The sequence below is a fragment of the Octopus sinensis genome, linkage group LG8 (assembly GCF_006345805.1).
Source record: "Octopus sinensis linkage group LG8, ASM634580v1, whole genome shotgun sequence".
Classification (NCBI taxonomy): Eukaryota; Metazoa; Mollusca; class Cephalopoda; order Octopoda; family Octopodidae; genus Octopus; species Octopus sinensis.
The window spans coordinates 7055121-7081417 of record NC_043004.1 but is presented as its reverse complement, the minus strand read 5'-3'; the positions used below and the strand labels follow the sequence as shown (position 1 = coordinate 7081417).

At 35.7% G+C, this 26297-nt stretch overlaps 1 protein-coding gene across 3 annotated transcripts in view; it reads left to right on the top strand.

Moving 5' to 3' along the window:
- The window catches only part of LOC115215222 (cylicin-2), a 50242-nt gene that overhangs the window by 20344 nt on the left and 3601 nt on the right, over positions 1-26297 (top strand). For all 3 annotated transcript variants that reach the window (XM_029784439.2, XM_029784438.2, XM_029784441.2), the window contains 5 exons: positions 4490-4577; positions 6866-7743; positions 9977-10126; positions 11306-11629; positions 13456-13570. In XM_029784439.2, coding sequence (XP_029640299.1) covers positions 4490-4577; positions 6866-7743; positions 9977-10126; positions 11306-11629; positions 13456-13570 — 1555 coding nt within the window. The remainder of the gene's footprint in view (positions 1-4489; positions 4578-6865; positions 7744-9976; positions 10127-11305; positions 11630-13455; positions 13571-26297) is intronic.

Sequence of the window (26297 nt, the reverse complement as noted above, 5' to 3'; positions counted from 1 at the left end):
CTGGCCCAGAGGTCAGGTTTTGAACTGATAGTTTGAGCATTGCTTTCTTCAGTTCATCTTGCGATAGATAGATAGATAGATAGATAGATAGATAGATAGATAGATAGATAAATAGATAGATTGAGAGCAATCGCACTTGTTTAGCATTAGAAAGAAAATCAACCTGAAAGACATCTAATAATGTTTTCAGAGCCTTTTAACCTGTGCATGGGGGTAGAACCTATAAAATATTATATATTAGCTTTTTAAATCTCAATGTATTTTTCTGGGTAGTCTCTAAATTCACTTTAGTTGTAACATAATTGTTTTGCATTTTTCTAGACGCTCTAAGTAGTGAGTGAAAACTCTTGATTTTTGGTAGAAACAATATATTGTTTGATTATGTTTTAGTTACTAAACTCCTTCAAAAACTCCTGTACTCTCATCACAAGATAGTCTTCTCTTTTTAAGCATTTTTTAAGGCTTCCACTGCTAATTGTTTTACCAGCTTTGACGGCTTTCTAACCAAAATCTATGAAATATACAATTTTATTCAATAAAATGCGTCCTGGCATTTTTGTTTTATTTTCTTGCCGTCTCATCTATTTAGACAGTAAAACCACCCCAAGATGTGAAAGTCAACATTGCAATTTATTAATAACATCAGACACTGAAAATTTCTAACAATAACAGCATAAAATTTATCAATAGCAAATTTTTACATACTAAAACCCTTTTGAGGTGTCAAGATTAATTTTTCTAACCTGTTTATGTGAAGAAGTATTAACATGGTGTTTGTGACATAACTTCTTCAAAAAGTTGTTGGCTTGGCATTCTGGATTGCTTCTGCTCCAATTATTGAAGTAAATTATATTAAAATCCCAAATAGAATCAGCTTAGAACTTGTTAAAATCCAATTCAAAATCTTTAAGTTTCAGTATGTCTTATAGGCCAATTATTCCCATGGGAAGACTTACTCTCAGCACTGCAAACCATCAAACTAGCTAGCTGGTTCAGGATGATTCAGTTCCTCAATATTGAAACATTCTTCCTTTCTTTATGTTTTTACTTGTTCTATGACTGGGTAGATAAGGAAGGAAAGCAGTGAAATGCTTTACCCAGAATCTAATATTATGCCAGTGATAGGATATGGATTCTCTAGGCCAGAATCTAATATCTTATCCGCTCAAATATTGTCAAAAGTTGATAGATGGAATTGAAATTGCTCGAGTTAACGCAACTGAGGTGTGTTTCATAATACCATATAAGGAATCTGTCACCATTAGTGTTGGTAGGTTCTCAGTTTCATATTGCATATCCCTGCCAATTGCACCAGTGTAATTGAATAGTCTCCATCCTCTGCCAAGCTGTGGAAGTCTCAAAAATATAGTGGCTTGTTTTTCAGCATCATAATGTTAGCCAGTAAAGCCTACCCTGTTTTGAGCAGTGTTAGTGGAGACAAGTATAAAATGTACATAAATCTACTCTTTAGTCTTGTGCTCGTATCACATGATACTGGGAGCATTTATGGAAGACCTGGTTGCATACCATCAAGGCAGTCTTGAAGCTCCTTCTTCATAGTCTAGATTTAAGGAAGAACCCTCTACACATGTCCTGAAGGATTGACGTAATGCCAGGGGTGTAGCCAGCCCACTTATGCGTACCTTCCCTTCTTGGACACTAAACTCTGCTTGCGAAGACCTGTTGAGGCAAGTGAAATCGAAATCAAATTCAATGACTGACATCCATGCTAGTGGAGTGCTAAGAGCACCATTCTAGTGTGATCGTTGCCAGAGCAGCTGACTGGCTTCCATGCTGGTGGCATATAAAAAGCACCATTCGAGCGTGATCGTTACCAGCGTCACCTTACTGGCACGTGAAAAAACAATCGAGCGAGGTCACTGCCAGTACCGCTGGACTGGTCCCTGTGCAGGTGGCATGTAAAAAACACCATTTGAGCATGGCCGTTGCCAGTACAGCCTGACTGGCCCTCGTGCCAGTGGCACGTAAAAGCACCCACTACACTCTTGGAGTGGTTGGCGTTAGGAAGGGCATCCAGCTGTTGAAACTCTACCAGATCAGATTGGAGCCTGGTACAGCCATCTGGTTCACCAGTCCTCAGTCAAATCGTCCAACCCATGCCAGCATGGAAAGCGGACATTTAAACGATGATGATGATGGCTCTATTTGAGTGTCTTCAACAGTTATGGGCAGCAATATGCAGATTTGCTATCACATGATCAGTCTTATAAAGGTCATAAATTTCATAATCACATTCCTGTTAAGCAAGTTGTTTTACTGCAGATTTATACTGCAGTGACAGTAAAATGTAATACTTACTGCTAGAAACTATTAGATTGATTCCCTGTAAGTGCAAGACATTAAGATGATGCCACCAGCTGTTTGTGTCTATGAGTGACTATTTATTCCACATTTGCACTTCACAGTCTCTTTTTGAAAGAACACTGAACTGTAAGTCACCCAGTTCACCAAGGTCTAAAATTGTTCGAATGAAGACATCGGTGTACTACCATAGACACTAAGGGAACACTATTACAGAGAAATCTTCCACTAGCTTTCAGTGCTGAGTTCAAATCTTCCTATTGGTAATACTTGTAGTATAGAGTCATTTTCATCTAAGGCGAATAAATTTTTCTCAGTTGTTGAACACCATGAAAACTAGAAATAACTAATATTGAAGCTCTCCTGTTATACAGGCAGACAGCTTTTGCAAAAATCTATAGAGAAGATAACAAAAAATAGCCTGCTTAAACCGTTTCATAAACAATCCTTGTCAATACTTCAGACTGACTCTAGAAAATTTCCCATCCTAGCCATATATTCGGTGAATCATCAGAAAAAGTGAACTGCCCATATATCTATTGATTTCTTGGTAACAGCACAAAACTACTAGTCTGTTAGTAAACCACAAAGGTTCTACTGAAAGAAGCATACATATAAATTATGTTTTTGATGATTCTAGTTCATTGGTTCTCAACCACATGACCCTTGAGTCCATATGACCTTTGAGGGTCCATATAAGATTTTGTTAAAATTTATGTGAAACAAATTGGTTTTACTTCTACAATAAACAATATTTTAACATTTTTTTTTATATGGTTCCTAATAATATTTAATTATTTAAAAAAAAGGCTTTTTTTTAACATCGAATGACTATATGAGTCCTTCGGTGCTTCTACAACGGCGCTTAAGGTGGTTCAGTCATGCGGCCCAGCGTCCAGAGAGTGAGCTGATTTGCGATGTTCTCCTCCCACCTCCACTTCCCAGCTGGCGCAAACGCATGGGCGGGCAGCTGAAGACCTGGGCAATGACGATAAAAGAGGACCTCTCTGAACTCTCAGGTCCGCAGGTGGTCGGTCTGCGCAGATGGAACCATGAATGGCTCGCTATCTCCAGTGACCTCGCACGGGACCGTTGAGCGTGGGCCGCCATGGTTTGTGATGCCATTAGGACCAGAGAAGAAGCCGGCTCAACCCGCCCTGGGTTAATGCCATCACAAGTGCAAGTAAAAGAGAGTCAAACAGGAATCAAAGGGGTCCATAGACAAAACATGGTTGAGAACCACCGATCTGGTTTATAGATGACCATATCAAAAGCTTAGCCAGATACATTCTTTTCTAATTCTTACATTACCTTTTGAACAACCATTATAGGATGTCACTTATAGTTTACTCTCAGTATCTAATTAATTAATTATCTACCTTCTGTTTCCATAAAATTTAGGTATGCTTTAGTTTCTATTTGCTAGGGGAAATAGGAATGTTCTCATTGCCAGTAATTCAACCAAAATTTGATAAATTCATTATTAACTAAACAAGTTTGGTTCTCCTTCTATATCAGCCCAAACCTATTAATAATCTCTAGTCTAAATACCGATATGTATTTAAAGACTTCAGAGTATCTATCTTGCCAAAGGAGGGTTAGAAACTTAGTTCAAACGTATTAACTGCTACACGTTCTAGATTAGACAACCTCCAGCTACTTCTTAAGGTTCGTAGTTTTCTGCACATGTTACTATTACTGTAAGTGACCATCCCCCTCCATTTGTGCATGTTAGTTTATGTTTTTTATTCATATTTTTTCAAAAAGCTGTCATTTTGTTTAGTTATTTTTTGTCATTTCCACCACCACCCTCTCCACTTGTACTGCTTTTTGTCTTTTTGGCATAAAACTGCTATTATTTGTTAAAATTGTATAGTTTGCCTCCCTAGCAGCTGTACCACCCCCACCCCCATTTCCTTTTACAAATTACCATTAACTTGCTTGCTGTTGTATTTTTTTTTTTTTACTGATTTTCGATATTGTCTCACTTTGACTTTTTTCGCATGGCCCTTAATATTAAGCACCATCACCACTATCATCATCATCATCATCATTATTCTTTAAATCTGTTGACTCATGTGATTTCATTGTAAGTAAACCAAATGGGCATTAACATCTTTTTTCTTTTTCTTTTTTTTCTTTTTTTTTATTTGTCTTTCTTCCTTAGTCCCAGGCAAAGAAATCATCCAGTTCAAACAATAAGAAGGAACATTTAACAAAGGCTGAAAAGAAGGCCATGATGAATGAAGCTGAAGGTTGAGCAATTTGTTCTCATTCTTTATTTCTTGTCATTTGCCGCTGTTGTTTTTTTTTAATATAATATAAGTTTAACATCGGTGTGGATGTGCGGTTAAAAAATTTGCTTTCCAACCATGTGGTTTCAGGTTCAATCCCACTACATGGCACCTTGGCCAAGTGTCTTCTATTATAGTCCAAGGCTGGGCAATGCCTTGTGAGAAGTTTTTGTTGATGGAAACTGTGCGGAAGCCTGTCTATCTGTGTGTGTGGTTTTGTCTCCCCACCACTTAGCAACCTTTGTTGGTTTGTTTATGTCCCCGTAACATAATGGTTTTGCAAAAGAGATGAAGAGAATAAATACTGTGGTTGATTCGTTTGGCTAAACCCTTCAAGATAGTGCCCCAGCATGGCTGCAGTCCTGTGGCTGAAGCAAGTAAAAAATAAATGAAATAAAAAGTTATTTCAAGATTTTTTTTAAATTACTGCAGCTGTCCATGGCTCTCTCTTTGTCCCTCTCTCTCTCCTGTGTTTGATGAATTTAACATGGAGATGATTAGTTATACACCAATCATCTCATGCATTCTATAATCAGAAGAATCGGGCTCCAATGAAAAGGTTGGCAAATGCATTTAAAGAAAATGTTCTGCTATTGCTTTCTTCTGGGCACACAGTAAGACTTGAACTCACCACTGCATGCTAACAGAACATTTATTATATTTCTACTGCATAATATAGGCACAAGTGTGTCTGTGTAGTAAGAAGTTTGCTTCTCAACTTCCTGGTTTATGCTTCAGTTCCACTGTATGACACTTTAGGCAAGTGCCTTTTCCTATAAGCCCAAGGCCAACCAAAGCCTTGGGAATGGATTTAGCTGATGGAAACTGAAAGAAACCCGTTGTATGTATACGTGGGTGTGTACATCTTATTGTGTGATTGTTTTAAAAAACGTGTGACCATTATGCAAATAAGTGTCCTTTGTTTGCAATCTTCTGTGAAAATAAGTTTGGCTATGGTGAAATATTATTGTGCTTTGTGACAGGTATGGGTTGCTTGGTGACTCTAACCTGTTTTTTTAATGTTCGACATTAAATAAAGACTTTCATATTTAATGAAGTTATAAAACCTTTTATTTATTTATTTTTTTTTTTAATTTAAAAAAATGATAATACAATACACTTATGGTGGATTTTCTGGACACAGGGAAAATATTACTTAGTCCCAAAACAAGTGAGGGTTGGCAGCATGAAGGGCATCTGCCTAAACAAAATTATGTCCGACCCAAACAAACATGGAAAAACAGGCTTTAAATGATGGAGATACATGTGTGTGTGTGTGTGTTCAAGTAGGTTTGCTCTCACTGCTTGAGCAAGGCATTGTTGAGGTTTACTTTGCGTGTTAACATTATGATCGGTTACTCTGCATTCTCAAGGATCTGTGGAATAAAGAAATCCCTCACTTGACAAAGAGGTAAAAGTTGGTGATAGGAAGCTGTAAAATCTTGTCTCAAATAACTTGTCACCTAAACCCATGCAGGATTTTAAAAAATAAAATAGGCGTTAAAACAAACAAAACTCATGACTCTGAGATTTTTATTTAACTTTTTAAATTTGTTTCACAGCAAACCTGGTATTCTTTATGTATTTTTATGTTTCTTTTTACACAGCTCACATTGTTATTGTAATTTACTCCCAATCAAGTAGGCCTACTATCAAAAGCATTCCAGTCATAATTGTGTCTATTTTCTAAGTGCATATAATTCAAGCTCTCATTATCAATATGTGTTCTTTTCTGAAACAGTATGAGTGTGATATTAGGGTGATTTGGCTGCTATTTCTAGCATTTCGAATGACCACTTACTGACTCATTCATTGGCTCATCACATTATATTGATATTCAGTAGCGTTAAGAAACCATATTAACTGTTGTTTCATCATCATTGACCCCTGGACATTGCTGTCTTGGGCCATAGGACTGAGGGAACTGATTACTCAATTTCTGTGGAATATAAATGGCCGAGATCACAAGATTACCCCTGAACTGGATGCCAGTCCATTGCAGGGATATACAGTTACAGCTGAGTGGATTGGAGCAACATAAAATTAAGTGTTTTGCAGAACACAATGTACCACTCAGTTCTTGTGATTGTGAATGCCTACACCTTAACCACTGGGCTATGGTCCTTTCACTTTACCTGTTATTTACTCCTCCTAAAAATGAGTTTGTTTTAGTTTTAAGATAGGTGAATTATAATAGAAAATATTTCAAGCCTCTTCTTATTGTTCATATTATTTTGTCTTTTTGACAGGTTGGACAACGCAACGTTCTCGCAAAGAGAAAAAGAATAAAGGGAAAAATGAAATAGTGGTTGAAGAGATTGTTGCACAGAATGTAGAGAAAACTTCCAAAAAGAAGGATTCACCAACCTCTAAACAATCATCGAAGAACAGTGCTCAGACAGCAGATCAGATCGCTAAAAAGGAAAAAATAACTGCCTCATCTGTACAGGGAACAACCAAGGAAAAAAGTCCTGGGGCTTCTAAAAAAGAGAAGGCTGCTGAACAGTCAAGTAAGAAGGACAAAGGCTTTGAACAGGAAGGCAAGAAAGATAAGGGCTCTGAACAGACCAGCAAGCAAGATAAGGGTTCTGAACAGGCTAGTAAAAAGGGCTCCCAGCAGTCTTCTAAAGAAAAAAGCCCTCAACCTACTAAAAAGGAAAAAGCTGCTGAGCAATCTAGCAAGGAGAAAAGCCCTCAACCCACTAAGAAAGAAAAAAATGCTGCACAAGCAAATAAAAAAGAAAAGGAATCAGAACAGTCTGGAAAGAAGGGGTCTGAGCAGGCTGGAAAGAAGGGGTCTGAACAGGCAGGCAAGAAGGGATCTGAACAGACCGGCAAGAAGGGATCGGAACAAACTGGCAAAAAGGGATCAGAACAGACTGGTGAAAAGGGATCTGATCAGACTGTCAAGAAAGGGTCTGAACAGAGTGGCAAAAAAGGTTCTGAGCAATCCAGCAAGAAGGGATCAGAGCAAAGTGGCAAGAAGGAAAAAAGTCCTCAACCCTCAAAGAAACAATCTGAGCAATCTGATAAAAAGCAAACTGGTTCTGAGCAACCTGGCAAGAAGGAGAACCTAGCCCCATCTGCAGAATCAACTTCCAAAAAGAAATCAAAGAAGAAAAATGAGGTAAGTCTCCCTATTTAGTATGATATATATATTATGTGCGTTAAGGTTATAATCCAAGCTGTGTCCTCATGAAACACATCTGCTTATTCCAGTACTACAAAGTTGTGTGTAGGTGTTGTATTTGTGTGGGGAATGCACAAGAGTTGAAAAATACTGGGAAATAGTTTTTGCAGAGTAATTACATATCAAAACAGGAGATTGGGGAAAATGAATGGGAATTAAATAAAACCCAAAACTCTTTCTAAACTCCTGTTTTGATATATATGTACACACACACATATCTAGTGTTAGTTGTTAAAAGAAAGAGTATTTGATACCATAGTAGAGATTGATAATATACTTATTTTGGTCAAGTTAGTCTCTTGCTACTCTGAGTTTTGCCTGTGGATGCATACCAGCGTTGTCAGGCCAGTTACAACTGAAGAAATGACCGAAATGATAGATATGTCTGTTCTGTCCATTCTTGAATGACTGTTACCACTACATCTCAAGTCAGAAACAAAATTGCTTCCCTAATGCAGTGTTGTCAGTTTATGATGTCCAGTCAGCCTATAAAGACTCCATATATTTCCTAACATGATCTTGTTCCTTTTTTTTTTTTTTTTTTTGTAAATTAAAGCAACATGGCCAAATAGATATGAAGTCAGAGTTTGATTCCTCTGTAGATGTTTCATTGCATATTTATATAGATACATTATACTCCACACAAGTTGTTTGAAAGATATCATATCACCTGGCAATGTTATCTATAATAAACTCGTGTAACTATGTATTAAAACAGGGATTTTTGCTGATTTAAGGCTTTAAAAACAGGAGCTAAATATAGGCCTTAAAATGTGTCTTGGAACTTAGGATATATTGTTTTAATTTCTTTGCTTTTTAAGGGTTTTGTTCTGACATCCCATCATCACTATCTTCCCAGTTACTCCCACCTGCCCTTATATAATACAGAGTAGTCATACATCTGATCTATAGCCAGACACCTGTGCTTGTTCCTCTATCATACTTTAACCTCCCAATATCCGGCATAAAGCCAACTCTTTTCCTTCTTGAATACTTCTGCCCACCTCACTTAGGGGAGGTGGGCTTTTCCATTTCTTGTCCTTTTCTAGTCTTGCAACCTACTTGGTAAACCTCTCAGATGCCAGTAACATGAAATAAGTATCCGGTACACACCCAATAAATTGGCTGGTGTGAGGAAGGGCATCCAGCCATAGAAACCCAACACCAGGGCTCAACATGGCTCTGTGGCTTGTGAAATCCTGTCAAACTGTCCAACCCATGCCAGCATGGAAAACAGATGTTAAATGATGTTTATGGGTTCAAGGACAATTTTCTCAGGAAGAAGACATTGTTGACTGAATTGGTTCTATTATTACATTTTGCAAGTTGTTATTTTATTAACCTCCAGAAAAATAAAAAGTGATAACTCTGGAGTTAAGAAGGAAAAACTTAATCTCTGTAATGGATTCAGTCTGGTAATCTGTTGCTACAGTAATTTCCACCAATCTAGTCTCTATAGCTATATCTTCAAACAAAAATAGTCATAATGGTGAAAGTTGCAGCAGCAACAGTGTTTCTTTTACCATTGTAACACTAGTAACAGTTTAAAGAAATATTTACCTGTTAGTCATTAATATCATTTTAATGAGCCTCTATGTTGACAAGGGTAAGATAGTATATCCTAACTTCTAATGGCTTCCACAGATTAAACTGCTTCAATTCTTCAACTGGGTATTTGCGCTGTTAAATGTATGTGCCTTACTTTGCCAGTGAAACTAGTCTTTAACAAATACTTAACAAGTTTGCAATAACTTCAGAAAGTCTTATTTTGAAGTGGTGTTTGATTGGACATGGCATAAGTTCTTTTTATTAGCAGAAATCTTTTGTGTTCTATTTTTTCATGTCAGCCTAGCCTAATGGGTAAGATCACATTTGAAACAGCAAAACTTGAAAAAGTTTTAATATCCAATCAGACTTGGTTTGTTTCTTGTAAATCCTTTAAATATTTAGCAAATTAGAAGTATTTTTCTGACAAATTTTTTAATGCTTTTTGTTTATAATGTTATATTTTATTATCAAATCTTGCCAAAAGTGTGAGACTCTGCTGATATAAAATATTTTATCTATAAAAACAAATGTCTTCATACAAGATGTCTTTTTACATTGCTGGCAGCAGTAATGATTTGTTGTTTTTCAATGTTGCTTATCTTCCTTTTTCTATCTCATATAGGAATCTAAAGCTGGTAACAAGGAATCAGCCTCAGAAGCTAAATTTGTTCAATCTAAGAACAATTCTAACTTTGAAGAAATCCCTCCAGTTCAAGCGTCTAAAAAATCTCCAGCCAGAAATAAAACTCCCTTGGGAGAAATAGTTGAACAAGTAAGAGAAAGTTTTTTTTGTTTTATCTTTCACATGGAAGAAATTATCATAGATTAGAAATTCCTGATATTGAAATGTTATTGATATATGATGGAAACAAATTGTTGTTGCACTGGTGCTGGTACCACATAAAAAGCATCCAGTACACTGGAGGGAGGCATAGTTGACTGAATGCGTTCTATTTTTATATTTTGCAAGTGATTGGTGTTAGGAAGGGCATCCAGCTGTAGAAATCCAGGCCAAATCAGACTATGGGACCTGGTGCAGTTCTTGGTCTTGCCAGCATGGAAGAGGGACATTAAATGATGCTGATGATAGAATTGAATAAATGAATGTTGATCAATTACGTTTCACTTGAAATAAAAGGGTTTAGCCTGAAACAGAAAAGAGAAATGTGTTTTAGTAACAATTTTGTAAACATTCTTATGAGGAATAGAAAACAGAATATGCTCTGGTGGTGATTATTATTAAGCTAATATTTTCATTAATTCCTCTGTTTCAATATTTCTACATATGCATTTGTGAGAAATGACCTTTCAAAAACCAGTTTTTATCCTATGTTATTTGATCAAATTATGTCACCCTGTCAGCCTAATGATTCCTGGGTTTTAAACATATTCTAGATTAAAATAGCCAGTTTTGTATCAAACTTAACATTAATACATTAGTATGTCTCATGTGAATGTCCTATGTTTAAAAACACATATATTGGAAGCAGATGAAAATCATCCTAGTAGTGGCTGGTGAGAATGTTAAAAGTATGTATGTCTCATTGGGCTTTGTCAGTAGCATGTACTCACAGAGAAACTGCATGCCTAGATGAAATTTGTCGCCCCTAATATATGAAAACAGTGAATAAACTATCAATGATGTCGTAAATAGCTGGTCTACTGAATAAAAATTCTCTGTATACAACAGAAGAGTATTATACTAAAATTGCCATCCTTAATGTTAATACATTGTGATTGGCATATTTACTGTGGTATTTGTCTTGAGACAATATCTCATATGGACATGCTGTGTTTAAAAACATAATACATATTAGAGGCGGAATGAAATGGTCCTAGGTCCAGCTGGTAAAAATGCTAGCTGTAATCATTTTTGTTTTTCTTTCTAATTTAGAAATTTCAAGAATAAACACTAGCATTTATTTTATTTATTGTATTTTTTTTTTTACAGGATTTTGTTCTTATACCTTATCCTGAAAAAGAAAATGCCTGCAGTCCCCAAGAAACAAGTCCTGGCAAAAAAAAGCGAAACAAAAAACCTGCTCAACCTAACCAGCAACAGGGTGAGAAAGGCTCACCAAAACCTGAGAAGATGGCTACAAAGCCAAACCAACAACAAGAGAATAACAAAAATACACAATCTAAAAAAAAAAATACTAAAAATACTGCAGATGCAGAGGAAAAAATGATGATAAAATTGGAAAACGATGAAACATCAAATAAAGATGTAAAAAGTCCAAAAAAGAAGAAAAATAAGCAAAATTCACCCGAAAAGGTAAACCATTAGTGACTGCATCCTTTCTCACTGTACATATTATAAGACTGTCTTGGCTTGACTGTCATTCTGCGTGGATCGCTGTCAGGAAAGACTAGAGGCAGTCACTACAATATTGTTTAGAGATCTTTTAACAATATAACAATCAAAACAAACATAAAAATAAACAAACAAGCAAAAAAACAAGAGACACCCCTGCCCATTCTTTCCAACCTTCCCTCCTTCCTCCTACTTAGACTAACATATCCTGCAATATTTCAGTTCTCATTCTATTTCTTTTCTTTTTTATTTATGTTATTAATGTTGTTGTTGATGTTGTTATACTTCCCCTGCCCAATCGTCAGGACAGCACAAAATAAAAAAAAAAAAAGGTTAGCTCAGATCTATGGATAATACTTTGTCATTCAAAGATTTTTGTCAATTTTCTTGACAAGCAAGAAAAAAAAATGATTATATTTGAAATATATATATGTATTATATATATATATTTTTTTAACTGCTTTGAAATTTCAGTGATGTTTAAAACTTATTTATAATATCAAAGACCTTTTTGACAGTTTTACATTGGTTCAATTAGTCCTTAAGTAATCCTCTTTCTTTTCCTCTCTGCAAAGAGTCAATATTTATTGTAAATAAATATGTCCAAGATGCATTCTTACTAGTAGCCAATCACAGACAATGTCTATTTTTTGACATTCTGCTGTCTGTCTAATTTATCTGACATTCTACAATCTGTCTATCTAATAAATGTTTACAGGTTGTGCCTATTTAATTGACATTCAGAGGCTGTATGCCAAACCAATCAGTGTCTACAAGCTGTGCCTAACTAGTTAATGTTTACAGACTGTGTACTTTAATTAGTAAATGTCAGCTGGCTGTGTTCATCTAATTAGTGTGTATCAACTGTGCCCAACTAGTTGGCACCAATGTGATATTATTAAGTAGTCCAATGTTGACAGGCATTACCTAGATATGATTTTCTTTCTAAACATCATAAAACTATGTTACATGGCACAAGCATTAGTAAAACCAAAAACAAATGGAAGAAACAAACTTTTTTTTTTTGTGTTTGTAGAATAACCATCTAGCTTTCCATATTTTTTGTGCAATTAAAACATTTTTTAACAAATTACATGAATGCTATTTTTTTTTTATTTTATGTATTGTATTTTGACGTTGCTTCTTTCATCACACATGGGAACCATTCTTTTAAATAAAACAATCAAGGATATTGTACTTGTCTATTCAAAGCGGAACGGTGAAGAGAAATATCTCTACATTGATGTTGTGTATAACACCGAAATCAAATGCTATTGAAGAAAAATAGGATAATTAATTATGGTGTAGTTTTACTTTGATTTCTCTGGGATATTATAACAATTTTAAGCCAAAGTTTAAACACAAACTATAAGGGGAAAGTAGAAAATGGCAAAAGGGACCAATCACACTTTATTTTAGTCTAACTTCTGTATCGTATATCTAGAGTATTTCATTGAAATGTTTTCAGCAATCTTATCACAAATGAGTAGTAATAACTGTTTAGGGTCAGTTAGGTCCTAATTTTAGAAACTGATACATGTAAGGTAGAAAAGTAATCAATACTCAAAATTAAACTCATCAAACTAGGAACACCTTAATAAATGAAAGGAATGGAAATTTGGGACAGGGCAAGAATTTTCTTTTCATTTTGTTTTCTGTTTATTTTCTCTTCTTTTTTTTATTTATCTCTCTAATTAAGTTTTGTAACGTCTTTAGGGTACCACTTCATAGCCGTTACCATTAAGTAGATAGAAAATTTATTCTTGATAATGTTATCTTTGTTGTAGGTGATAGAAGACAATAATAAACTAGCTGATAAAAGTAAAAAGGCGTTGGATACTAAGCCCGTACAAGCCCATACAAAGGAATCTATTCTTGCCTCTAAAACCGAGCTCAATGCCAGTAAGTTCTTGCTTACCATTTTCTTTTTGTTGCAACGGATGTTGCAATCTCCGACTTTTTATTTAACCACCAGTCATAATTTCCCCCTCTGAGATGGCTCACTTTCACACATACTTGTCTTATTCTCCGTGAATAACATCAAACTCTTTCTTCATACAATATATACTTCTTCTGGGAATGTTTCTCATCATTCCATAAGACATCTCACAAATTTTATTCAGGTTTTCCTGCTAAACTTTTATTTTCTTTTCTTAACACGTATAATTTATTTTTGTGAGGAATTTATCAAATGTTTGTTATTATTAATTAACTTTCTGTTTTGGGGAATCTAACAATTGAAAATTTAGTTTAGTATTTAGATGAAATCTCATAGCTTTCATTGATTTAAAAAAAAAAAAAAGGCAAAGTGGGGAAAACATAAAAATTGTGATCATACCAGGTTTTAGGAATTATTCAATTTAATTTAATTTTTTTAATTAGGTGTTTTTAAAATATATATATTGGATAAAAGAGAATTTATAAACCCGGGTTGTATCCTCAGTTAGCACTCCTGCAAATACTGGCTAACAGTGTTTAAATAATTTCCTTTAAAGGAAACCATTAATGCAAACTGATTCCAGGGATTTTTTATTAGTAGCAGAATATGATACAATAATTCCTAGAATGGAGGTTATGGTATTACATTTATTCTTTCATTAAGATCATTTCAACAACACATGGTTGAGATTCATCAGGCGTGGCTGTGTGGTAAAAAAATTTGCTCCCCAACCACATGATTCTGGGTTCAGTCCCACTGTGTGGCACCTTGGCTAAGTGTCTTCTGCTATAGCCTCAAGCCGACCAAAGTCTTGTGAGTGGATTTGGTTGACGGAAACTGAAAGAAGCTTGTTTTATATGTGTGAGTGTGTGTCTGTGTTTGTCCACCACCATCACTTGTCAATCGGTGTTGGTGCATTTACATCGCTGTGACTTAGCAGTTCATCAAAATAGAATAAGTACCAGGCTTTTAAAAATAAGTTCTTGGGTCAATTCATTCAACTAAAAGCTTTTCGAGGCAGTGCCCCAGCATGGCCACAGTCTACGGACTGAAACAAGTAAAAGATAAAAAATGAACATAAGTGGCAATGTAATATTACAACATATTACATGTGATCCATTTTCCACTCATCAGACATATTTATTATTCATGATGCATTTGGGTCATGTATTGTTGAAACGACCATGAAGGAATTAAATATAATGCCATAACTGCTTGTCTTGTGAATTTACTGTCTTACAAACAATAACTCTGCGCACCTTTTCAAACTCCACCCGTCTAACACCCATGGACATATTTACAAAGTCAGAAAACAGCACAGCTCCCATGACTTTAGGAAACATTTTTTCACGCTAAGAGTTGCTGAAGCATGGAACAAACTGCCGGCATTGGTTGTTAGTTGTCGGAGCACTGCATCCTTCAAAACTTCCATGCTTTCTGAGATTCGCCAACACTACACCTGATTTCCTCCCCTCCATACACACACAAGCATGTGTCTGACTCATACATTGTTCGCTTTCCAGACATTTGTACATTACTGCATACACTTTATACGCACTTTCTGACAAGTTGTGGTGCACCTGAGCACTGTATACAATAATTTCATTATTATATACATATATATTTGATAGCTCTTCAGATTTCATTTATATTAAGCTTTTCTAGCAGAGAAATAAGCAGGTATGAAAGAAGGCAGAAACTAGTCAAAATTTTCATGGCGACATCTCTGTAGACAAGAAGAAAGACAATCAAATTATTTCAAAAAGTTGTAACACTACCTGTTTTGTAACCAAAATTCCTGGAAATTAATCAAATGGGGAGCAAGACTTTAGAGGCATATGTATGAAATGTAACTTAGATCTACATTTCTCTTCCCCTATCTTCATGTGCTTAACTTGAAAAATTTACCTAGTATTAGCATACCTGTGTTGTTATATTCAAATATAGATACCCAGGTCTAGATACCTCAACAGCTAGATGTGAAATAAAAGATCAGTAAAATTTTACATCTTCCTGATAAATCAGAGTGATGTGCAGCTTTTATGAGCATTCTCAAGTAAATTCACAAATTATATTTCCAAGATTTCAATTTAATTTCTTTTCTTTTTTTCAATCTTTTTCAGTATGGGAAGGGAATATTCTAATTATTACATGCTGTTGTACTAAATATTTTTTATTTTTATTTTATTTTATTTTTTTTTTTTTACTGTTGAATGTACTTTCTGCCAGTAATAACTCAACCGTGATGTATTAGTTAAAACTGTTGTCAGCTAAACGGACTGGGGCAAATAGAGGGTACCTTATCCATGGCTGTGTGGTTAAGAACCTTACTTTGCAACCATGTGGTTTCAGGTTCAGTCCCACTGCATGGCATCTTGGGCAAGTGTCTTCTACTATAGTTTTGAGTTGACCATTGTCTTTGTGAGTGAATTCGGTGGATGGAAACTAAGTGGAAGCCTATCTTGTGTGTATTATGTTTGTCCTCTCCTCATTGCTTGACGTCCGGTGTTGATTTATTTACATCCCTCATCATTTAGCAGTATAACAAAAGAAACCAATAGACGAAATATCAAATTTATAGCATAAGTACTGAGGGTGGTGGTTGATTTGTTGGACTAAACCGTTTGAGGTGGTGCTCCAGCATGGCCACAATCTAATGACAGATAACTGACTGACTTTTAGCCCACTTTCTCATGAAAGCTTCAGTATCTCATTTATGAAGTAGAAATGATAGATATAGGTACAGGAGTGGCTGTGTGGTAAGTAGCTTGCTTACCAACCACATCGTTCTGGGTCCATTCCCACTGCGTGGCACCTTGGGCAAGTGTGTTCTACAATTGCCTCGGGTCGACCAAAGCCTTGTGAGTGGATTTGGTAGACAGAAACTGAAAGAAGCCCATAGCATATATGTGTGTGTGTGTGTGTGTGTATATATATATATATATATATATGTATATATATATATATATATATATATATGTATATATATATATATATATATATATATATATATATATGTATATATATATATATATGTATGTATGTATATGTTTGTGCTCCCAACATAGCTTGACAACTGTAGTACTAGGCTTCCAAAGAATAAGTCCTGGGGTCGATTTCCTTTACTGAAGGCGGTGCTCCAGCATGGCCGCAGTCAAATGACTGAAACAAGTAAAAGAGAAAAAGAGAAAAAATAACTTCTAAATGTGAAATGTGTGTATTTCTACCACAGGCGTGAATGGATGCCTGGTTGAGAAGTTCATTGTACAACTACGTACTTTCAGGTTAAAACAAAATTACACGTTAGTGTATTTGCATGTGCTTATGATGTTGATTTGGTGTCTATCTTCCAACCAGACATAATTTAACAAACAAAGTAGGATGCTTTTCCTGAAGAAGATATTTGAATAGTATGATATGTGAGTCTTCAACCTTTTAGCATTTAAACCAGACATGTTCTACCTGTTTGATGTTTAAAAATAGATAGATCTAGGTTCTCGCACCTGTTAGGGCCGGATTGAGGCCCTAAGCACTTAAGAGTTTTTTGTCCCCATATATATGTAATTCAAAATATAAACAGTAATGCTTTGTACTAAAGGCACAAGTTCCTGAACTACTTATTTCATCAACCCCCACAAGGATGAAAGGCAAATTTGACTTGGGTGGAATTTGAACTCAGAACGTAAAGATGGACAAAATGCCACGAAGTCCAGTATGCTAATGATTCTGCCTGCTTACCGCCTTTGACATATAAATGATAATAAGCTACAAAATAAATTTTTATGCTTCAAAATGAAACAAAACTAACTGTAAGATGGAAAATAATGTTTTATTTTGTATACTTCCACTTTATTTATATCTGAAAAGTTTTCTCCTTTTATTTATTTGCAAAGACTTTGATCAGATCCTCAAAATTAATCTTACATAACACATCTGCTTCTATACTTGGTAGAGACAAGGCATCCCAAATATTATTTAAGCAAGTTTAAAGTGATTTCTTTTGTGCTGTAAACTATTTACTATTTCTTTGGTGCTGTGTCTCTTCTTTTGATACCCGAAGCACATGCTTATATTTTATTGATGAAAGGCCTAGCAACTTTTGAGATTATCATCATTGTTTAACATTCATGTTCCATGTTGGCATGGGTTGGACAAATTGACAGGTCCAAGGACTACATTGTCTGCTTTGACATGGTGCTTTCTTTATTATGGCAGCAGCACTAGTGAGATTGCCATGCAATTTCAAAACTATGAACTCTGATGGTTGGGGATGGACTTTGTTCGGAGAATGAAGAGAAGGATAAAGTATGAGAGAAAGTACCAAAATAAAATGGGTTTGTTGTTGTTGAGAAATGTCTATTCATATTTTAGAAGGGCAGTTTGAGTAATTAGGTGGAACTGAAAAAGCAATATAAACAGTGATGATGGGGAGTCTGAGTTCTTAATGTAACAGTATTGGATTATTAACTCAGTGGTGCTTGTATTCAAAATGTTAAATCACCTGCATCATGCCAGTACCACATAAAAAACACCCATGCCAGCACCCAATACACTTTATAAAGTGGTTGGCATTAGGAAGGGCGTCAACTGCAGAAACCATGCCAAAACCGACTACTGGAGCTTGTGACAGCTCCTGTCAAACTGTCCAATCCATACCAGCAGGGAAAATGGACATTAAATGATGATATGTATAAGCACTAATTGATGATTTCAACTTTAGAGATTTTTGCTTATACTGATTCTGTCACATGTCTACACTAAGTGTTTTATATTCATTTATTAAAGATTAAAAATATTGATTATCTGATGTGATACAGTAGAAGCCAAAAATAGTTCAGCATCTTACAATTCTTATTAGAACTTAGCCAAAGCCATCTGTCCTCATTTGATAAAATAAACACCTTTTGAGATTTGGGGATTTTTAATTTTTTAATCTCAAAAGTAGACTATATTTAGCAAAAGTGTTTTAGTGGGTTTTGAAGAGTTTGCTTGTAATAAGACATGTTTTACATATATAGTTTTTGAGGTGTTGGAAGCAGATCATCACAGTAGATGTGAACTGAATTTTACTGGGTGCCAGTAAGGCGTTACCAACGTTACCTTACTGGCACTTGTGCCAGTGGCATGTGAGAAAACATTCGAGCAAGGTCATTGCCAGTGCCACTGGACAGGTTCCTGTGCAGGTGGCACATAAAAAGCACCATTTGAGCGTGGCCATTGCCAGTACTGCCTGACTGGCCCTCGTGCCGGTGGCACGTAAAAGCACCCATTACACTCTCGGAGTGGTTGGCATGAGGAAGGGCATCCAGCTGTAGAAACTCTGCCAAATCAGATTGGAGCCTGGTGCAGCCCTCTGGTTCACCAGTCCTCAGTCAAATTGTCCAACCCATGCTAGCATGGAAAGCGGACGTTAAATGATGATGATGACGATGATGCTCTGAATTGTAACTCCCAGAAAATTATAGGATATCTAAAAAAGGTCAGCTTTAGTGTTGAGATTGAGTGCAGAATGGAAGGTGGGAATAAATTACTATGTGTCATTTAAGCCATCTCTCAAGAGATCTTTTACAGTGTCAAGGAAATTAAACTATAAAACTGCAACACAATATATGTACCAAATAGAAAATTTCATGAACTTCTCTTCTCCCAATCAGTTTGTGGTCATGTTCCAAAATAAAATATCCCTGCTGTGTTAGTTTCTCATTAAAAGTACAACATTTAACCATATATTTGGAGAAAGCATTAAATCCCTATAAATAGAAAGGATATGATTTGATAACATAATCATGCTACATCAAAGAATATTTTTGTTATTTTTTACTTACAGATTCTCCTCTAATTGATTTAATCATGAGTATACCTTTATCTTCTAAACCCAACTCAGTCATTATCTGTAAATGATATAATCCATCATGGTTGAATGAGAGGGCTGACATCTGTGACTAACAATGTCGTCATGATTTTACAAAGGAAAATATATTTTTACTCCAAGAGACGTGTACAGTTAAGTGCGCTTGTGGGGAAAGTGTCAGATATAACTGCTAGGAATATTGTTAACCAGCCTTACAAATAGTAGGGCTTAAGAAAAGTTTAATTTTTAAAAAAAGTACTCTGTAAAGTTGGTAATGATAGGAAGTTGCATCCAGCTTTAGAATCCATACCAAAAATGGAAAATTCAAGTGAGCTGTGATTTCCAACCCATACCAGTATGGAAACCAGAAATAAAATGGTGATAATGACAATGTATAACGGACTAATTTCACTTTGGCTTCATCAAATTTTCCACAGATGATACAGAAAGCCAGAACCAACAAAGGAACCTTTACATTATCACTTGATTTGCAAGAAATAGTAGCCAAATCTCTGTCAAATTACATGATACTATCTAAGGTGAAGAAAAGACACTTTGTGTAATGTAGCTGTGACATACTGCTAAAAAAAACTCTAAGAGGTCTATGAAGATTATGAAGTGCTATCCTTTCTCTGACAAAATAAAAAAAAATTTCTTTTAAAGAAGAGACAGGAAATAACAACAATGGATGGTGCAAGCATGACTTGTGCATACAACCACATGGTTCCAGGTTCAGTTCCAGCACAGCCTCTTCAGTATATGCCTTTGGCTATGGTCTCAGGTTAACCAATTGCATTGAGTGAAATTTTTTAAGTGGAAACAGTGCAGAAGTCTATCTTGTGGGATCACAGACAGGCTGACAGACTGTATTTGGCAGATACACACAGAAATAGTTATTGGTAAGAGTATATGCAAAATAAATTTCTCCAAATGCTTGGAAAGCTATGTAGAAGAATAGCTTCTCCATTAACAAGGTGATCTAATTAACAGTTGAGGAGGGTATTCCAAAAACATACCAACCTAACTAAGAACAAGGGGGGGAAATCTTAAGGACCTCATACAACTGCTAGCAACAAAGGGATCTTCTCTGATGCCTGTGTGTGATGTTGCATGGTAATGAAAATATGGGCATTGCATCTAGAATATGTGTGAAAACTAGAAAAGAACTGAGTGTGCTCTGAAGGGATGGCAGTTCAGTAAAAGAAGGTTAACTAATCAAAATGGAAGGAACTTATGAAAGAAGATCAAGGAAGACATGGACAGAAGTGGTGAAAGATGATGTTAGGATGATAAACCTCACAGAAGAAATGGTGAGTGACCAGACAAGTAGCAAGACTCTTTACTGAGAAGACCTGGTCAAACCATGCAAACATGGGAAAATGGAGATAAAAATGATGATTGAGCTATATATATATGTGTGTATGTATGTACATAGGTGTATATTCATTTCCCAAAGAAAAGTGACAAGAAAACTGGGAAATTGATGCTTTCAAATAAAGAATATTCAGTGTAATATTTACTTGTGAGTGTGTGTGCCTTCGATAAACTTGTACACACAAACCCTTGTCATTCTTGTTGGAGATCTGGTGAATCATTGAGTAAACCAATAGAAACCTGTAACTGATAACACTGTTGTTTACCTAATGTGATAAAAATTGAATGAGTATATAAGTAAATCCATTGCAAGTGACAAACAAGAACATGTAATGGTCTAAATGCTTTTATTGACATTAATCATCATCATCATCATCGTTTAACGTCCGTTTTCCGCGGGTGATTCATTAAGGAGACAGTAACACAAATGTTACAACTAATGTTGTTTATCATTAGGATTACATGAGGATTACATTACAAATGCCATTCAGTTGAGGAGTCTTGTCTTGTGAATTGCTTGGTGACCTCACTGGGGCTGCTACCACACTCTGTGAAGTGGCTGGCATTAGATAAGGCACCCAGCCTTAGAAACCATGTCAAAGCAGACAGTGGAACTTGGTACAGTCCACTTCTGGCTTACCAGCTTTTGTCTAACTGTCCAACCCATACCATCATAGACCACAGACATTAACCCTTTCGTTACTATATTTCTGACCAAAATACACCCCTTATGTGTTTCAATTAATTTCTAACATAATCATAAATTTAGTCTAGTTTCATTAAACAACTATAACTTTTTTATTTATCAATATATTAATGTGATTTTTGGAAGATAATTTAATGAAATATTCTCAACCAATTCTATACTATAATTTTTGTCACAAAGTGACTCTAATTGCAGGTAGATACAGGTAAATTCAACAAAATATAAAATTATTAAAATTTTGTTCAAACATTGCTATAGAAAATGGGTTATTAGCTAATATTCAATTGGATATACAACAAAATTTTACGATAGAATTTGTTATTCTGGGTAACTTTCTGATACCCATAATAATATTTATGGCAAAATAGTCTTAATTTCATTTAAGGTTGTGGGAAACCACTAACTATCCTTTCTTTCGCTTTGTTTACATTTAGCGTAACGGTTCGTTTCCGCCGTAATGATTTCAAATAGGCTCATTCGAAAAAGTAAAAAGAAATAATCTAAGGCTTTACTCTCCTGGGAAAGTCTGTGGCTTGGTCCAGTTTCTTCAGAAAAATCACCGAAAGAAACAGTTTTAAAATTTTCACTCCATTCAGGTGCCAATTCATTTTCTTTATCGCTGTCAGAGCTCTCGGATTCACTGTTTTCACTTTTGGAAAATGAAACATCAGATTCATTATCAAATACCACGTGCTTTTTTTTTTCAGTCATAGAGTTAGATTTATGAAGGTCTTCAGTAGAAAATCCTTCGAATTCTGACTCGCTGCTTGATATAATGAAATTCGTATCCATTTTTTGTCAGAATTACAAATTTTGAAAACACAATAGGAACAAATTTCGGAAAAAAATCTCCCAAAATTCACGGAATTAAAATTACACTTCGATTGTTGTACAAAACTGTAGTTGAACTGTTTACGAAGTATAATACGTGTTTTCACGAATGTACTAAAGAGATTTGCTCTGATATTCTCATTTAAATATGAATAGGTAAATACGGGCGGGTTTGGGCAGTTTGGTAACGAAAGGGTTAAATGGTGGTGGTGACCTTGTTACTGTGGAATGCGCAATCATTTACATGCAAATAAAATGAGTAGGGACTTCAGTTCATCAAGCATCCTCATCCAAACCAATAGAAACCCATTTGCTTTATTTATTATAGTCTTGTGTCCTTGACCAAGATGCTTTATTTCACATTGCTCCAGTTCACTCAAGTAGCAAAAGTGAGTTATACCTATAATTCAAAAAGACTATAATAAATGTCACACTCTGTGTCATGCTGAATCTCCTTGAGAACTACATTAAGGGTATGTGTGTCTGTGCCACTTGCTCATTAAGGGTATATGTGTCTGTGCACTTGCTCATTGATCAGATCAACTGGAACCCTCATCGTCATAACCAACGGAGTGCCAGTGTAGTAGAGCACCACAGTACCAGCCTTCCATGCAAACCTGTCTGGTTATTTTCATTTCCTTCTAATGCAGCTGAACACCAGATTCTTTACCATACCAAACTAGATGCCTTATAATACATTTATGTTCTTAAATAGAAATCATACCAAAGTCAGCACAAGTTGAAACTTTACTTTTCATCTCTCAAGGTGGTGGATTAATGTAATAAATCTCTGCAATTAGGTGCGGGGAGTGACTGTGTAGTAAGTAGCTTGCTTACCAACCACATGATTCTGGGTTCAGTCCCACTGCATAACTCCTTGGGCAAATGTCTTCTGCTATAGCCTCAGACTAACCAAAGCCTTGTGAGTGGATCTGGTAGATGGAAACTGAAAGAAACCCATTGTGCATATATATATATATATATATATATAGTGTAGGTGTCAGTTAGAAGGGCTTAATACCTCTAAGGGATAATTAAATCCAAAGTCGCTCCTGGTTATTACCTGAGTAGGTGCAGCCTTTTGTAAGGTTGTACGGTAGCAGGTGGTTCGGTTGGTAAACCATAGTTTAGGTTATATAGGAGAAGAAAATGGATATAATAACAATGGGAAACTCGTGGTTTTCGCTGGTATGCCTTTAATTTAATTAGATAACAAAGAAGGAAGAAGCAGAGATGAAGGTAGCATTTACGATCGTTTCAATTTACTGGTTTAAGTGCATCTCTTTAGAATGTGAATATAAATAGATGCATCAGTTAGGATGCATCTATCTATATTCGAATTCTGAAGAGATTTACTTAAACCAGTAAATTGAAATGATTGTAAATGCTACCTTCTTCATTATCTAGTTAAATTAAAGGCATACCAGTGAAAACTACGAGAGTCCCATTGTTATTATATCCATTTTCTTCTCATATATATATATATATGTATGTATGTATGTATATATTGTATGTATGTATATGTCTGTGTTTGTCTCCCCCAACATCGCTTGACAACTAATGTTGGTGTGTTTACGTCCCTGTAACTTAGCAGTTCAGTAAAAAGAGACCGATTGAATAAGAACTAGGCTTACAAAGAATAAGTCCTGGGGTCAATTTGTTCAACTAACGGCTGTGCTCCAGCATGGCCACAGTCGAATTACTGAAGCAAATAAAAGGATTAGGGAGTTGACTTATTCAATATAAACCCTTCCCTTAAAGATGTATAACCTTGAACACCTTTTAATCATCACCACCTTTTAATATCTGTTCTCCATGCTGGTGTTTGGTTGGATGGTTTAACAGGAGACTCCAAACTCTGCTTTGGCATGGTTTCTACAACTGGGTTCCCTTCCTAATGTCTAGTGTGTGAGGAATCTATTTGCTTTTCTACCTGTTTAAAGCCAGATATGCTGAGGTTTAAGTCATTGAGTAAAACATTACTGTGAAATTTGTTCTACACATTTTCCAAAAATGTCTTCACTTGTACATAATCAGCTGTAACTGCTGGATTATCCATCAGCAGCAATTTTCTTTGGAAAGCTCTCTGTTCAGTATGAAAGAGATTTAAGCTGTTATATCTGGAGCAAAAAACACTTCAATCTCAACACACCAATCGCAAGATCACACACACACACCATGTTTTGTTCGAGATACATTTAGCTGTCAGTAGAGAAAATGTTATTCCCCCAGCTTACATGTTACTGAAAATTAAAGCACTTTTCTGGTGAACGTAGACTATTTCAACTACCATTTACTGATATCGAAGCATTCTTTTCTTCTACTAGTATAGATGTCATAACTGTTTAGTGTATATATATGGATTATGTTTTATCTTAGCAAATTTATTTAACCTAGGTGATAAGCATTGACATACTTGTTATATACTGATGATAATAATTTACTTTTTAAGGTTAACTACACTCTGCTAATGTGAATATTTTAAATAGGTGCAGTTATGGCTGTGTGATTCAGAAGTTTGCTTCTCAACCACCTGATTTCCGGTTCAGTCCCACTGTGTAGTACCTTCGGTCACACAGTTCCACTGTGTGGCCCAAGAGCCTTGTGAGTGGATATATGTATGTATATACATATGTGTGTGTGTGTATATGTTTGTGTCTCCTTTACAATTACCATCATGTGATAATTGTAAATGAGTATCACTGTCATTCAAGCAGTGTTCATTTTCAGTATTCCACAAAATCTTGTCTGGCCATAAGGCAATATTACCTTGCTTGGGAACTGGTAAGGGTTGGTGACAGAAAAGGTATCCAACAGTACAAAATCTGTTGATCCACAGAAGTATGGAAAAATGGATGTTATAACAATGGTGAAGAGGAGAATGATAAGTTAGATTATAATGTTAGACTTAATCAAAATAAGGTAATAAGATTATGATTTTTCTCCTTATTAACCGCATCTTAAAATATCCTTTACAGTATTTACATCCAAATAGTTTCCATTGGTTTGATCTCCAGCCTTTGTCAGGTGTTTTATTTCACATGTGCTGGTTCCATAAAAAAAAACAAATGAAAAATACCCAGTGTACACTGTAATGGGGTTGGCAATATGAAGGGCATCCAGCTGTTGAGGGGTTGGCGATAGGAAGGGTATCCAGCTGTAACGGGGTTGGCGATAGGAAGGGCATCCAGCTGTAACGGGGTTGGCGATAGGAAGGATATCCAGTTGTAAAGCGGTTGGTGATAGGAAGGACATCCAGCTGTTGAGGGGTTGGTGATAAGAAGAGCATCCAGCTGTAAAAAACCTTGCCAAAGCAGACACAGTCCTCAGGCTTGTTGGATCTTGTTAAACCATCGAACTTGTAGTGAGACAGATTAGCGATATACTTCCTAAGAACCCATGCAAGCATGCTACATGGACATTGAACAATGACGACATGCACGGTAAGGGACATAACTTGAACCGGGAACCTTTATTTCTAAAGCCTGGGTATTCATGTTCTTATTTTTGAAGTCATTTTAATATCATTTCGCGTCTGTTTTACTATGTCAGTGTAGGTCGGATGAGGCTAAAAGTTTGGCTAAAAATTGTTAGGAAACCTGTTTACTATTGGATAACGTGAACTGTTCAACTATAAAGATAAATGGTACATGTATATCTGATGTTTTTGATCTCATAAGTGTATCCCGAGATTCTGTTTTGAGACCTTTTTTTAATTTCCATGTGTGACATTCACTTTAAGTATGTTTTTCTTCATCTGATATTCCTATTGTGGGTTTCAAATTGATGATCAAGTTTCCAGTTGTGACATCTTTTATCTTTTGCTTATCTCTTAAGCCTGGTACTTATTCTATCAGTCTCTTTTACTGAACTGCAAAGTTACAAGGACATTAACAAACCAACACCAGTTGTCAACTAATGTTGGGGG